Source organism: Pan paniscus, chromosome 8, assembly GCF_029289425.2.
Source record: "Pan paniscus chromosome 8, NHGRI_mPanPan1-v2.0_pri, whole genome shotgun sequence".
Classification (NCBI taxonomy): Eukaryota; Metazoa; Chordata; class Mammalia; order Primates; family Hominidae; genus Pan; species Pan paniscus.
The window spans coordinates 72,412,191-72,429,236 of NC_073257.2; the positions used below are offsets into that span (position 1 = coordinate 72,412,191).

Sequence of the window (17,046 nt, forward strand, 5' to 3'; positions counted from 1 at the left end):
CAGAAGCTGGCCTATTTCTATCTTTTGGTTGTACTGCTTGGGGCTGCTGGAAGATGCACTCTTACTGGGGAGCCCCACTCTCAGGGTAAGTGTGCAGGGCCTCCTAGCTTGCCCCTTCTGTGCCAGGATGGTGCTTGTTTTATTGTTACTTCTTTAATGCTCATGAGTCCAATGAGTGTTATTATGTTTATGGTCTGTTGTGCTAATATTATGATGTCAAATTTGAAATTCTATAAAACAATGTCAAATGCCAGATGCAGATCATGGGTGGTAAGTTACCACTCTGATAGCTACTCTGAAGTGAGCCTCGTGGTTCCTACAGAGCAATGTTTAGTGTGGGAAAAGAATACCATCGAGTAATCTATGAACACAGAATTCCATGGGTTTGCTATAACATGGTGAAGCACATTAAAGAGAGACTACCTTGAAGTTAGTTGAAATCACTTCTTTTTTTTTTTTTTTTTTGAGACAGAGTCTCACTCTGTTGCCCAGTCTAGAGTGCAGTGGCATGATCTTGGCTTACTGCAACCTCTGCCTCCCAAGTTCAAGTGATTCTCGTGCCTCAGCCAGTAGTTGGAATTACATGCATGCACCACCACGCCCAGCTAATTCTTTTTTGTATTTTTAGTAGAGACAGGTTTCACCATTTTGGCCAGGCTGGTCTTGAATTCCCGACCTTAAGTGATCCACCCATCTCGGCCTCCCAAAGTGCTGGGATTACAGGCGTGAGCCACCATGCCCTGCTAAAATCACTTCTTTGTATAAACAACGATAGTATCTAAACGACCTCTCCAACATGCGGTACTTTTTAATGCTTTTGTTGTAGAAAAATACCCCCCATACTTTATTTTTTATTTATTTTTATTTTTTTTGAGATGGAGTTTCACTCTTATTGCCCAGGCTGTAGTGCAATGGCTCAATCTCAGCTCACCGCAACCTCCGCCTCTCAGGTTCAGGCACTTCTCCTGCCTCAGCCTCCCAAGTTGCTAGGATTACAGGCATGCGCCACCATGCCTGGCTAATTTTGTATGTTTTAGTAGAGACGGGGGATTCTCCATGTTGGTCAGGCTGGTCTCGAACTCCCAACCTCATGTGACCGGCCTGCCTCAGCCTCCCAAAGTGCTGGGATTACAAGCGTGAGCCACCATGCCCGGCTACACTTTATTTTTTAAAACATAATATCCAGTAGTAATGCACCTGTAAGGTTAATGAACGTAGTTCGTAAGTCCTAACAATTTGTGGCCAGCTAGAGACCGAGTGTATCTCGCCTTTGAAGTAAAGGAAACAAATGTATTCTTGAACTTTCTTCTTTTAAGTAGTCATATTAATTACATATTAATTAATTATAATAATAATAAGGCCGGGCATGGTGGCTCACGCCTATAAGCCCAACAATTTAGGAGGCCAGCGCAGGAGGATTGCTTGAAGCCAGGAGTTCAAGACCAGCCTGGGCAAAATAGTGAGGCCCCCGTCTCTACAAAACATTTAAAAATTAGCCGGGCATGATGGCACATTCCTGTAGTCCCAGTTAGTTGGGAGGCTGAGATGGGAAGAGCACTTGAGTCCAGGATTCAAGGCTGCAGTGAGCTATGATTGCACCACTGTATTCCAGTCTGGGAGACAGAGCGATACTCCAACTCTTAAAAAAATAAAAAATAAAAAAAGTAGATAAAAACCACCTTTGCCAGTTTATTAAATACAATGGACCTACTTTGTTCAAAGAATACTTACCACATTGGTGGTGTTTGGTGAGGCTCCATGATGCATTAGTTGTGATACAATATTTACATGCCCCATGAAGGCAGCAACATGGATTGGGGTAAGGCCCGACTAAGGGGAAAAGAAGAAAATGGTGGTTTGTTGGCTTAGCATAAAAAAGGTTTGTCTGCGAGCCTGCCTGCCTGCCATCCATCCACCCATCTAAATCAGTTTAATGATCAGATTAGAAGACTTCAGGACATTCACCATTATGTTACAGATTCTATATGGTAAATATATAAACATATAATCATCGTTTTCCTAAAGCAAATTCTGTTACTATGAAAGACTTATGTCATACCTATTAAAAAAGAAAAAGAATTTATTTCATACTTTTAATGTAGATCTTTGAAAAAATTGATAAATAACTTGAAGGTTGTTTTCCCCTTTACTAATAAACCTTCCTTATCCATATGTGTGTGTATAGAAGGAGGACAGCTGTGATTTCATACATATTAGTAAAAAGTCAACTTTTATTTCAGATCCTATTCTGGGCTTTAAAGAGGATTCCCATTTATGTCACATATAAAAGAGCAGGGTACCTAACACAAAGCTGTTTCTTTAGTAAATGAACAAATCAGCATTAATAGTTTCAAACATTTAATTTTTTAACTTTATGGGTATTATAAATTAAGGCAATATAAATAAAGCAAATATTACAATGGTCACTAGACTAGACTTGAATTGCTTCAGATCCTAGGCACACATACATATACATAAATGTACATAGACCCCAGAATACTCTTCAGCATAAAGCAGAATTTATTGATTCCAGGATATTTTATATTGAATATGTCCATGATTGTGAGATTTACAGTGAATAAGAAAGATAAAAATCTCGTCATTAATATTTTAAAGAGTATAATTTACTAGTGCTTTTTATATGAAATGATTCCATTTTAAATTTTTCAGAGTTTAATTTAGCTTACAACATGAACATCATAACTTGATAAAACATTTTTTTTAGTATGTCTAGAAAAAGCTAACCTGTTTTTTTAAAAAGGGACAGAAGGGGATAATTAATCTCAGCAGAAATTTGAGAAATGTCAAAAATATATGAAAGGAATTCTATACAATCAAAGTGAGGTAAAAGACAGAAAAGGAATAATTCCGGCTGTCCAGAATTCAAAAAGTGAGAAGAATGGAGGACAATTAGGAAAATGAGAATTTTGTTATAGTCTTGGCACCTTTTTCCCTCAGCAGGCGGAGTAGTTAGAGCTTGTGCAAGGCAAAATCTTGGTCTGAACTGCCTTTTAAAGCTCTTAGGGAACAGACAGCTGGATTACTGGTTGATATCTCTGGACATTTACACAAACATCAGCCAAGAATTTACTTTTATTTTAGAGCCTATTCTGATCTCTAAGAGGGTTCCTATGCACTGAAAGTAAACTTTCTATTTTATACTTAAAAATAACAGGTTGCCTAATATGAACCCATAAGCCTGACAATATGGCAAATCAGTATTCATATTGTCAACCATTTAATATTTTAAAAATTCTAAGTGTAAATCTAGGCAAATATTCCATTTGGAGGCAAGAAACTGAAGCCAAGCAACAATCACTAGACTAGACTTTAATGTTTATGTTTGCTTCAAATCCTATAGCTAAGCATCAGGCATTCAACAAAACTTTACTGAATGATCTGTGTATGGGCCAGACACTGTGGGTATATGAAGACCAGTCAGACTCAGCCCTGCTTCCAAGGAGCCTTCAGCCTCTGGGGGTCTTGGGGGTGCCACTGAGTCATAAGTCAGAGAGCTGGATAAGGGCTTTGTTGGAAATATGCACACGATGAGGTGATGGTTCCTAGAAGGAACATGTAGTCCAGGCTGGGGGGTGAGGGGGGGTTTCCTGAAGAAGGTGGCCCAGATCTGGTTCTAAAGGACATGCAGGATTTGCCTGGCCAAGGGGGTGTGACACACAGAGGCAGAGACATACAGAGGCAAACAAGAGAGTGTCTAGTCTATGGAAGTGCCAAGGGTTAGAATTAGAATTAACAGAGATCAGAGTGCTAGGAGGTAGTGAGGTGGAGGTTGGGGGTCTGGGACAAGTCTGAAAGGGTAGGTGTCAGGCTTGGTTTGCTTTGTAGAAGGCGCAGCCCTGATTCTGATGGATCATTTCTCTGAGTTCTGAGTTGGTTCCTATGAGAGAAACTTAGATCTAATACTTTACTAACCTCAGCAGCTGTTTCGTTAATTTTGAGTTTTGAGACAGAGTAATCCTTACTTGAGAAAAGCACCAAGGTCGTCTTGTGCAGGGTTTCTCAACCTCAGCACATTTGACATTTTGAATCAGATGATTTTTTGTTGCGGGAGACTGTCCTGTATACTGTAAACTGTTCAGTAGCATCCTTGGCCTTGACCCACTAGAGACCAGTAGTACTATCCAGTTGTGACAACTAAAAGTACCTCCAGACATGACTAAACGCCCCTTGGGGGACAAAACTGCACCCACTAGAGAAGTACTACAGTATAGGATTTGATATAAATTATGCTTTCTGTGAAGGTGCCCTTCCCCTTAAGCATGTGTTTTAGGTTACATTTCTTGACACGGTGATACATTTGCATCAAACTCACCCACCAACATGTTTGTCTGCTTCTCCTAGGGACTGGCAGCCCTTTTCCTAAAGAGTTCAGAATGCAGTCTATGGCCATGATATGCAAACAAACTAGCTGGTCCCTGGAGATGGCCCTGGGGCTCTGGCTGCTAAGGCTATACTCTCAGTATCTCAGGACTCCCAGAAATCTTAACTCTTCTCACCTCGGTTACAGCTTGGATGGATGCACCGTGTTTCAGAAGGAGTTCCATTACTTTAATTCGATTCTTCTTGCAGGCAATATGAAGAGGGGTAAAGCCATTCTGCAAGGGACAAATACATATGCCCGCTTGACTACATTCCATCAAAATCCAGTTTCACTGTGTGCAGTAAATAGTTTTGCTAAAATGATGTGTGGTAAATTGAAATGAACAGAAAGTACCAGGGTTAAGCAGCATGTAGATTCTATTCTGGAAGTAGTCTAGCTGCCCTGGGAACCCAAGGTGCCCTGATAATTGTGAACAGGAAGTGAATTTTTGTTACAGTCTCCTGGTTAGCTGAGGTAAAAATGATCACTCATTTCATTATTTTATTTTGGAATTCACTCTTCCAAATATGTCTCAGGCTGGGTGTGGTGGCTCACATGTGTAATCCCAGCACTTTGGGAGGCTGAGGTGGGTGGATCACCTGAGGTCAGGAGTTCGAGACCAGCCTGGCCAACACGGTGAAACCCCATCTCTACTAAAAATACAAAAATTAGGCAGGCATAGTGGCGTGCACCTGTAATCCCAGCTACTTGGGAGGCTGAGGCAGGAGAATCGCTTGAACCCAGGAGGCGGAGGTTGCAGTGAGCCGAGATTGTGCCATTGCACTCCAGCCTGGGCAACAAGAGCGAAACTCTGTTTCAAAATAATAAATAATAATAATATGTCCCTCCTCTACCTCATTTCAAATACAGACTGAAAACGTCTGGCCCCAACATTTGTCCTCACAGCTCCACTTCACCAAGGTTTATTCTGTTCTGTTTGCTGTGTTTTAGGACAACTACAAGACCAGCTCTAAAACGTTTTGATTTCTTCTCTAGCTTTATGCTTCAAGTAGGTGTTTACTCCAAGGATGCAGAAATGTAAATAACCCATTATTTGAATCATTTGGTTTACTATTTAATCTAATAAAAGAATCTTCTTTTTAATAAATTATGTCCTAAGTTGTCCTGCCTGCCGATTGAGACTGTGGCACGTATTTCAGCTGCCAGTGGAGAACTATAAAATACCAGAGTCCACTGTAAAAGCTTAGGTCAAAGTCACTGCAGGTGCTTTCACCGAGGCTTCTCAGACCATTTGGCTACAGTCCATCCCAGGATGACTGGCTACAACCTCCATATGTTGTGAAATCTTCAGAGTCAGAGGAAAATGAGAGTGGGAGCCCACGCCCTGTTTTAGGACTTATTTTTTTTCTTGTATGGAAAAATGAGTCATGACTGCTAATTTCCTTTCCTCCCTTCTCAGAATTCAGACACATTTGATAGACTGGGTGGGTCAACAGACAGATCTTGAAATGCTGCTTTGGTAAAAGGTTTTAGAATTATAGTGGCAAGGAGGTGTCTGGGGTCTGGAGAGTTTCTCTTTCGTCATTCTTTCCTGCCCACTCTGAATTTTAGAGCCCACAGAGTACAAGAGGTGGTACGGATCTATCCAGACAGGATGACCGCACTCTTTGGAAAGGGGCAAAAACCCTTCCTAAAAGGGTCAATTGGATGATGACAACCTTTACCTCAAAATTGCTAGTAAACTCACATGTTTTCCCTAAAATTGGGTGACTTATTTTTTCCTAAACTTGGGTACTTATTCTGAAATAGACAGCTTACTAATTTGGGACCATTTATTTTTGCAAAGACAACAAGCACCATCTTGCTGAGAAAACCAAAGTATAGCATAGCTAAAGGTTAAAAGAACAAATTAAAGTGAAGCCTATAAACTGGACCAAAATTCTGATTGGCAAACGGAAACAGAAGATTACAGGCAATATTTCATTAACTTACAAGGTTAAGATACATAAAATTTTAGCTCACAAATTCCTAGACCACTTATGTTTCAAATAGAGTTTTTTGATAACTTTGCCTTGTTTTCAGATCTCAGAATAAACTTTTAATTCACAGAATTATAGGTTTATCCACAATAAGATGACGTTGGCCACCTTAGTCTTTTTATAATTGTATAGTCTTTGGGTTCATAAGGGAATCACTTACGTGACCATAAAAACATTAACAGTTTGGCTCCCTCAGCCTTTCTCATGTCAGAAATAGAAAATTTTGTAGACTTTCCTGAAGGATATTTGAAACAATTGACAAGAAGTACACTTACACTAGCACCTTCTATTTTAACCTCCTCAAAGCATTCCCTTCACATACAGAGGCAGCACGTTGTGAGCAAGACAACTGAGGCTGGACTCGCTGGTTGAGCCACTCACCAGGGCTTTGGCATTGGGGTTAGCTTTCTTATCAAGGAGAACCTTGGCAACTTTGTAATGGCCACAGTGGGCAGCCACGTGTAGGGCAGTCAGGTAGTCATTGGTGACATCATCCACGGGTACATTATGCTGGAGGAGAAGCTGGACGCAGTTTAAATGATCCCCTTGTGTGGCCATGTGCAATGGAGACAATCCATTCTGGAACACATAAAGAAATCAGAGTTCATTCTTTTACCTTTTAAACACAAATGTGCAGAACACAAAGTGCAAATATAAACAGATAAAAACTCCAGTTCTTCACATGAAAATACCGTCTATTTGTAAAAGCTTTTGACAACTATTTTGAACTACAGCTATTTTTAAAACTGGTCCTCCCAACTGCTTATGTCAGTCAATAACAAGTTGTCAAGGATAATGTCTTTTCCTAATTTAATAGAAGTGAGAATTGCAGCATGGGTCATAACTTAGATGCACAGGAATTTTACTTTTCTTTTTATTTTAAATAGAGATGGGGTTTCACTCTGTTGCTCAGCTGGTCTCAAACTCCTGGCCTGAAGCGATCCTCTGGCCTTAGCTTCCCAAAGCACTGGGATTATAGGTATGAGCCACTGTAATTTGGCCAAATAGGAATTCTTAGTATTTAAGACTAAAAGAAAAAATGAAGGTAAGAACAGTGGTATTCATTGGACTGGTGTTAATTTTGTCCTTAGAGATTACTAACACCCAATATTGAAGACTATACTGATTTGATTTTAAAAAAGGTCTGAATGTAACGCATTTCATCTCACATCAAAGAAGAAAGGAAAACTTTTCCCTTTTCTATCAATCTGGTGCCCCCATGTGTCTATGATGAGGAAAGGCAAGGCATTGACAAAGCCATTAACTAATGCTTGACTTGTTAGTTTAAATCAACTGGGTTCAATAACACAGTTAATCACGTGCAGTAGGAACGAGTTGAAAATTCACTTAAAAAGCAGAGAGAATAAATAAATAGGGTCAAAGGTAAATAAAACCTAGAATGACACTGGCACTCAATATGTTTCCTAATGAAGGCAAAACAAGCTATGAAGATGTCAGTCCTTTCTTTTAACTATGATGGCAAAGTGGGGGAGCCTGGGAAATTCCTAGAGAATTCAATTATCAAGAGAGGCTCTATCAATTATTGTAACATAATTTAACATATTTTAGGGAAAAGTAATTTGACAGCAAATTCAGTTTCAAAAAAAATTGTCATCAATGAATTTTGACAATGACAGATCAAATATGCACCAAGGAACCAGAGGTTTCTGAATCCTCTGAGCCAAGTTATTTGCTCTGAATTTATCAATGGATGACACAAAGAAGGAGTTCAAGATAAGAAAAAGTAGTATAAGCTCCTTGTTAACCATTCTAACGGCATTATCCACTCTCTGACATATATTTCAACTATTTGTGTTCCGTGAAGGCAAGAGGTACATGGTTATTATTTTTTCATTGCCCAGAAGAGAGCTTTGCATATACAGAAAGAGCTCAGCAAATATCTAGGTCAATTTAAAGGCCTCGTACACTGTCAGCCCATCAGGATATTTCTGCCTAAAAAATTTCCCTCGAATATTTTAAACTGTAGAAATTAAGGTGCAGGAAAAGGTAGGAACATTTCCCATTTGAGATACTGCTACCCACGAGCATATGGACTGCTTTATTCCTGCCAAAATATTCTTTTGCTTTATGTTTTGATACAGTCTTAGAGGAAAACATGAAGTAAACAAGTGAACAAACAAAAAAATCCCACAAAATCTGAGAGAACAAGTAATAGTGGAGAGTAGAAATGGGAGGCAGTGTCAATAAAAAAAAATTCTCTAGCAATGCAAAAACACAATGATTGTGTGGATGGGAAACTTAAAGATAATTGGAGAAGGACAAGAAAACGGTAAAGAAAAGATCATCTGCCCTATGGAAAGAGGTGGTATTACATATGGTGCCTGAAAATATGGATCCAATGTGATGGGCTTTCTTAGCTCAGTAAGATGAAATTCTTGAAGAACTGGTCAGATGGCCTTAAGGCTAGGAATGTACTCATTCACTTAATAGTCATTCAACAAATATTTACTGAAGCCCTACTGTGTTCTGCGCATGAAAGTAGGTGCTTGTGGGTATTGCACTGAACAAGGAAAAGTTCTTGCTTTCATTCTATTGAAGAGAACCAGACAGCAAGCAAGTAAACAAGCATATAATTTCAAGATGGTGTTAAAAGCTCTAAAGAAAATAAAATATGGCCAGATGGCACTGGCAGGAGGTGGTGAAGATGGGAGGGGTAAATCGTGAGAAAACGCCTGTCTATGAGGAAGACATTTGAGTTGAAGAATATACGGGGACCACAGAGATCTGGAACAAGCTGAGGGAACTCAAACCAAGCAAACAGGAAATGAGAACAAAGGTGTATTCTAGGAAGTAAAAGAAGGCTGGTTAGCTAGAAGATGGCGAGGAAGGAGCAAAACCGGAGGAGATGAGGAAGAGAGGTGGTCAGAATCTGTTAAGAAGTCTATCCTCAGTGCAGAGGGAGACTTCTGATCAAACACAGCAGGTGTAATAGATACATGTATCCTTCCTCTCCCAAAACTCCACCAAAAAGCAGTAATGGATTTAAAGGGTAAAATCTAGAAGGGCACACATGTGTGTTTCCTTTTCCATTCCCACATACACAATGGGGAAGAAATAAAAAAACAGATGAGGGTTGTCTCCAAACTTCAGAATATGAAAAGAGGATTCGAGTGTGGTAATTCATCCAGCTGAAGAGAGAGGCTGAAACCTAAGTGTCTGAAGCAGTAGAATCAGTGCTGTGCTGACAAATGTTTTAACACCCAACTCCTGGAAAAAGAAAAGCCCCAGTGTGTAGCACTAGCCAATTTCCATGCTGTAAATCCCCCCACAATAACCAATTTCAAGCCGTCCATCTGATGTTACTGAATGGGGAATTGGAAAGAGATGTACACAACCAGCTCATGAGCCGATACAATCAGGATCCAGCACACTGCTGGGAATAAAAAGACAAGCTGATTTGCCTCTCAAATCCCAAAAAGGCGAAGGCTGTGGAAGCGTAGTACCTCAGAAGATAAAGTGAGACTTGGGGCTGCAAATAAGATTGGTTCAAAGACTGTGTATGGAGCCGTCAGGTCTCCAGGCCCTTCCCAACTCAGCAAAGTCAGGTAACTGCCTCCTGCTAGCCTGAAGGACACCAGAATTAGTGTCTGGAGAAGGTGAACTAGAGAGATTCAGACTCAAGGGCCCAGGCAGAACAGAGGGCAGTGACGAGGATCTGGACCAAGAATAGGTGATCACAGAAAAAGGAAGGAGAATGGAGGCGTTAAGGATGTGGTCTCTGGAGTTGGGCTGCTTGGGTTCAAATCCTTGTTCTGCCACTAATTGGGATATTTTGAGAAAGCTACTTTACCTCTTTGGGTTTCAGTTTCCTCATCTACGAAAAGGGAATAACAGTAATACCAGTATCTCATTTAACGAGGATTAAATGAGTTAATATGTGTAAAGACCATAGAGCCTGATAAGCAGTAATCACTATGTAAAATATTGCTTATCATTATTATGATTAAAGTATGCATAAAGCACAAGACTGGCAGCCTCTTTCCCCTACACAGAATGTATTCACACATGTGTGCACTGCAAAGATTGGTGGATTTGTCTCTCAAAAAACTATACCGCCTAAGGTAAAGGGAACCTAATTGTGACATTAAAGAGCCCCTCTTAACCACTGCCACCTGATCAGCACTGCCTACACTCTTTAGAGCTGCCACTCACATGTTTGTGCCTGACACAATTAGGTACAGCCATTGTGGGAAGCCTTCATTATAAAATACAGAGCCAAAACAAAAAAAACAAAAAAAAGGAAAAAAAGGAAATCTGAGGAATTAGGGACATTTGGGAAATAGAAAAACTAAATTAAAAGAAAAGTTATCTCAAATGTTCTCAGAAAGGCAACAGAAAAAAATGTACACATTAAACAAGAACAGGATACTTTAAGAAAAGAAGCTATCTGATAACAAGAAAATGTTCTCGAAAATTAAAAGATTGGAAGAAAAAAATTAAGAAGATTTCTCGAAAAAATCCAAAGCAATGAGATGAATAGGAGAAAAAAGATGAGCAACTCTCTGATTTTTAACATTGGTCTTTACTGCTCTGAGAAAATGAAAATCAATTTGAACGAGAACAATGGGGATTAATGGGAGGGTTTTTAAGCAGGAGGCTGACATGATTTGGACGACAGTTTATATGGCCACTCTGACTGCAAAGTGGGAATTGATTTGTAAAGGAGCAAAAAGGGAAATGGGGGACCAACAGGAAGCTACTACAGTGGTTCAGTGAGAGATGATAATGTGGCTTAGAAGACAGCAGTGGAGGGGGAAAGAAAATAGATATGGGGTATGTAAAAGGAAAAGAACAAATAGAATCGTCAAGATAAGAAACACTCAAAAGGCCAAGATGTCATCATATACAATGAAAACATCATGGCTGTTTAATTCTGTTAGACAATACCCTCAACAGCTCACCAATCTAAACCCTACGTTTTAAATGAGTGATGGAATTGTCCAGACCATCTCAACCCTGTCTAGTCTTCCTAATATTGTTGAGGAAACACTGACCAGAGTGAAGACAGAAAAGCACCTAAATAATAGGTGCTTTTGTTGCTTTGATAATGTTTAGAGATTAAAGCTCTTAGTAAAGCTTAGTATCATTTCCAAAAAAATCACTGGTTTAATTAATAAAAGTAGTAGTGACAATGAGGTGGTTTATATGTCTCAAAATTTATTTGCAAATATTCTCTTCTTCAAATGATGTCAAATGGTTTTACTATTAAAAAAAAGTCTAAAAGAGAGTCAACCATTAATTTTTTTCAGGCAATCATCATGTGTTCCTTTCAGCTATGTCAACATTCCCAAAAGCCCAATCAAGGTGCAGTCTTTCCAAAGTTTCCAGTCTTTATCAGCTAAGTGATATCCTTGACCTCCTTAATAGTCTATGAACTCTCAAGAAGTAAGCTGAGGTGCTAAAGATAGCCGGCACCCAAACGTTAGAGAGTGTAGAACTTTAGTCTTTCTTAACCTGACAAGCAATTATTTCTGAGCTATGAAAATTTCACAGAGTAAAATCAAGCAGTAAGCATTCCTGAAACAAAACAAAAACCACACACACACAAACAACTTTGTGGCATAGCACATTCTACATAAAATCTTAATTAGCCCAAACTTATTTTAACGTTCTATAAAGATCTGGTGAACATACCTACTCTGACTGCTACATTGAAAATGTCATTTTCTATGTGATTCAAAAGGCTAGATCATATAACCATCAAAATAAATACAGTCCAATGTCCAGAAACCTGAAAAGAAATTACCTTGGTTTTTGAAAGAATGGGGGCAGCTCGATCAAGCAACATTTCTACCACCTGCTCGTGGCCACTCCTTGCTCCACAGTGCAGTGGTGTCAGACCATCCTGTTGAACAAAGGAAACATCACCAATTAAATTTGACAATAAATTCTATGAGTGCAGTGTACTTCTTCAAGATCCAGCATGGCACCCAACATGCTGTGGGCAAGTGGGCTTCAAACATTTGCTCATTTATTTCATAAAATAATTCCTTATTTTAGGTTGAAAACTACATTTTTTCATAAGTTTAAGTAGCTGCAAAGTATGTAATTTCCCACAAGTTTGAATATTGATGTTTAAATATATAACTTTTCCACTACTCTTTTGAATAGCCAATAAAATCTAAGTACTACAAGTAATTTGATGCTCACCATTAACAAAAACACATGAATAAACTCTAAAATAGAAATGCGTAATAGAAATTCTACATTGGTTCTTTTTCCTCTTGCGTTTCTATTTCCATTCCATTTCCCCTACATAATTTTATCTTAATGTAATTTTATGCTTGAAGGTTTTTTATTGATTACTACATATTTCTCTGCCATGAAATTATATAAGTTTAAATTTAAGAAAGGTTGAAATATTTCCTGACAATACATTTCTCTAAGTGTAAAAAGCGAATCACCTGATTGGATTATTATAATTATTTGAATATAACCAATCAAAACAGCAAAAATATATAAAAAGTTTTGTGATCATTCCACAAAAACAATGTATTAAAAATTTCTCTTTTAATGAGATATGCTTTTTTCACGACTAGTTTACATATCTGCTAATGAAGATTAGTTATTGCTAGAATAAGACAGGGTTCAGCATCAATATTAGCCCTGATTTTTGCTTTTATACATATTAGTGCTGAGAAACCTTGTTCATGTAGACTGTTGTAGTAGAGTTACGAATTCTCTGAACTCCATGTGAAAAATTACTTAATGATCTTTTTTTGTCTTTAAAATCTTTTTGAAAAATTTCTGCTAAAAGAAAAAAATGGGATACATGTGCAGAACGTGTAGGTTTGTTACATAGGTACATGTGTGCCATGGTGCTTTGCTGTACCTATTGACTCATCCTCTAAGTTCCCTCCCCTCACCCCCCAGCCCCCAACAGGCCCTGGTGTGTGTTGTTCCTCTATGTCCATGTGTTCTCATTGTTCAACTCCCACTTATGAGTGAGAACATGAGGTATTTGGTTTTCTGTTCCCGTGTTTGTTTGCTGAGGATGATGGCTTCCGGCTTCATTCATGTCCCTGCGAAGGACATGATCTCATTCTTTTTTATGGCTGCATAGTATTCCATGATGTAAATGTACCACATTTTCTTTCTCCAGTCTATTGTTGATGGGCATTTGGGTTGGTTTCATGTCTTTGCTATTGTAAATAGTGCTGCAATAAACATACGTGTGCATATGTCTTTATAGTAGAATGATTTATATTCCTTTGGGTATATACCCAGTAATGGGATTGCTGAGTCAAATGGTATTTCTGGTTCTAGATTCTTGAGGAATTGTCATACTGTGTTCCACAATGATTGAACTAATTTACATTCCTACCAACAGTGTAAAAGTATTCCTATTTCTTCACAGCCTCCCCAGCATCTATTGTTTCCTGACATTTTAATAACTGCCATTCTGCCTGGTGTGAGATAGTATCTCACTGTGGTTTTGATTTGTATTTCTCTGATGATCACTGATGTTGAACTTTTTCTCATATGCTTCTTGGCCGCATAAATGTCTTCTTTTGAGAAGTGTCTGTTCATATTCTTTGCCTGCTTTTTGATGGGGTTGTTTTTTTCTTGTAAATTTATTTAAGTTCTTTGTAGATTCTGGATACTAGCCCTTTGTCAAATGGGTAGACTGCAAAAATTTTCTCCTATCCTGTAGGTTGCCTGTTCACTCTAATGATAGTTTCTTTTGCTGTGCAGAAGCTCTTTAGTTTAATTAGATCTCATTTGTCAAATTTGGCTTTTGTTGCCATTGCTTTTGGCGTTTTTGTTATGAAATCTTTGCCCATGCCTACGTGCTGAATGCTATTGCCTAGGTTTTCTTCTAGGGCTTTTATGGTTTTGGGTTTTACAATTAAGTCTTTAATCCACCTTAAGCTAATTTTTGTATTAGATGTAAGGAAGGGGTCCAATTTCAGTTTTCTGCATATGGCTAGCCGGTTTCCCCAGCACCATTTACTGAATAGTATATCCTTTCCCCATTGCTTGCTTTTGTCAGATTTGTTGAAGATCAGATGATTGCAGATTTCTGAGGTCTCCGTTCTGCTCCATTGGTCTATATGTCTGTTTTGGTACCAGTACCAGGCTGTTTTGGTTACTGTAGCCTTGTAGTGTAGTTTGAAGTGAGGTAGCATGACGCCTCCAGCTTTGTTCTTTTTGCTTAGGATTGTCTTGGCTATATGGGATCTTCTTTGATTCCACATGACATTTAAAATACTTTTTTTCTAATTCTGTGAAGAATGTCAATGGTAGTTTGATGGGAATAGCATTGAATCGATAAATTACTTTGGGCAGTATGGCCATTTTCACGATATTAATTCTTTCTATCCATGAAGATGGAATGTTTCTTCATTTGTTTGCATCCTCTCTTACATCCTTGAGCAGTGGTTTGTAGTTCTCCTTGCAGAGGTCCTTCACATCCCTTGTTAGCTGTATACCTACGTATTTTATTCTCTTTGTAGTGATTGTGAATGGGAGTTCATGATTTGGCACTTATCAGTTTAAGGAGTTTTTGGGCTGAGATGGTGGAGTTTTCTAAATATAAAATTATGTCGTCTGCAAACAGAGATAATTTGACTTCCTCTCTTCCTATTTGAATATGCTATTTCTTTCTCTTGACTGATTGCTCTGGTCTGAACTTCCAACATTATGTCGAATAGGAGTGGTGAGACAGGGCATCCTTGTTTGTACCAGTTTTCAAAGGGAATGCTTCCAGCTTATGCCCATTCAATAATGATATTAGTTGTGGGTTGGTCATAAATAGCTCTTATCATTTTGAGATATGTTCCATCAATCCCTAGTTTGTTGAGAGTTTTTAACATGAAGGGATGTTGAATTTTATTAAAGGCTTTTTCTGCATCCATTGAGATAATCCTGTGGTTTTTGTCTTTGGTTCTGTTTATGTGATGGATTATGTTTACTGATTTGCTTAAGTTGAACCAGCCTTGCATCCCAGGGATGAAGCTGATTTACTTGTGGTAGGTAAGTTTTTTGATGTGCTGCTGGTTTTGGTTTGCCAGTATTTTACTGAGGATTTTCTCATCGATGTTCATCAGGGATACTGGTCTGAAGTTTTCTTTTTTTGTTGTGTCTCTTCTTGGTTTTGGTATCAGGATGATGCTGGCTTCATAAAATGAGTTAGGGAGGAGTCCCTCCTTTTTAGTTGTTTGGAAGAGTTTCAGAAGGAATGGTACTAGCTCCTCTTTGTATTTCTGATAGAATTCAGCTGTAAATCCATCTGGGGCCTGGGCTTTTTTTGGTTGGTAGGCTATTAATTACTGCCTCAATTTCAGAACTCGTTATTGGTCTATTCAGGGATTCGATATCTTCCTGGTTAATCTTGTGAGGGTATACGTGTCCAGGAATTTAACCATTTCTTCTAGATTTTCCAGTTTATTTCCATAAAGGTGTTTATAGTATTTGCTGATAGTAGTTTGTATTTCTGTGAGGTCAGTGGTGATATCCCCTTTGTCATTTTTTATTGTGTATTTGATTCTTCTCTCTTTTCTTCTTTATTAATTTAGCTAGTGGTCTATCCATATTGTTAATTTTTTCAAAAAAACAGTGCCTGAGTTCATTGATTTTTGGGGGGGTTTTCATGTCTTTATCTCCTTTAATTCTTCTCTTAGTTATTTCTTGTCTTCTGCTAGCTTTTGGATTCATTTGTTCTTGCCTCTCTAGCTCTTTTAATTGTGATATTAGGGTGTCGATTTGAGATCTTTCAAGCTTTCTGATGTGGGCATTTAGTGCTATAAAATTCCCTCTTAGCACTGCTTTAGCTGCCTCCTACAGATTCTGGTACATCGTCTCTCTGTTCTCATTGGTTTCAAAGAACTTCTTGATTTCTGCCTTAATGTCATAATGTCTACCCAGGAGTCATTCAGGAGCAGGTTGTTCAATTTCCATGTAATTCTGTAGTTTTCAGTGAGTTTCTTAATCCTGAGTTCTAATTTGATTGCACTGTGGTCTGAGAGACTGTTGATTTCAGTTCTTTTGCATTTGCCGAGGAGTGTTTTACTTCCAATCATACGATCGATTTTCGAACAAGTGCCATGTGGCACGGAGAAGAATGTGTATTCTGTTGATTTGGGGTAGAAAGTTCTGTAGACGTCTACTAGGTCCACTTTTTCCAGAGCTGAATTCAAATCCTGACTATCCTTGTTAATTTTCTGTCTCATAGATCTGTCTAATACTGAGAATGGGATGTTAAAGTCTCCCACTATTATGGTGTGGGAGTCTAAGTCTCTTTATAGGTCTCAAAGAACTTGTTTTATGAATCTGTGCGATCTTTTATTGGGTGCATATATATTTAGAATAGTTAGCTCTTCTTGTTGAATTGTTCCCTTTACCATTATGTAATACCCTTCTTTTTCTTTTTGGACCTTTGTTGATTTAATGTCTGTTTTGTCAGAGACTAGGATTGCAACCCCTGCTTTTTCTTTTTTTTTTTTTTTTTTTTTGCTTTCCATTTGCTTGGTAAATTTTTCTCCATCCCTTTATTTTGAGCCTATGTGTGTCTTTGCACGTGAGATGGGCCTCCTGAATAGAGCACACTGATGGGTCTTGACTCTTTACCCAATTTGCCAGTCTATGTCTTTTAACTGTTGCCTTTAGCCCATTTATAGTTAAGGTTAGTATTGTTATATGTGA

General features: G+C 38.5%; 1 protein-coding gene across 30 annotated transcripts in view; it reads right to left on the reverse strand.

The window, feature by feature from the left end:
• ANK3 (ankyrin 3) overlaps positions 1-17,046 on the reverse strand; it is a 709,526-nt gene that overhangs the window by 173,900 nt on the left and 518,580 nt on the right. For all 30 annotated transcript variants that reach the window (XM_057298899.1, XM_055092833.3, XM_055092837.2 and 27 more), the window contains 4 exons: positions 12,149-12,247; positions 6,763-6,960; positions 4,518-4,616; positions 1,732-1,830 (listed from right to left, as the gene is read on the reverse strand). In XM_057298899.1, the coding sequence (XP_057154882.1) occupies positions 1,732-1,830; positions 4,518-4,616; positions 6,763-6,960; positions 12,149-12,247 (495 nt within the window). The remainder of the gene's footprint in view (positions 1-1,731; positions 1,831-4,517; positions 4,617-6,762; positions 6,961-12,148; positions 12,248-17,046) is intronic.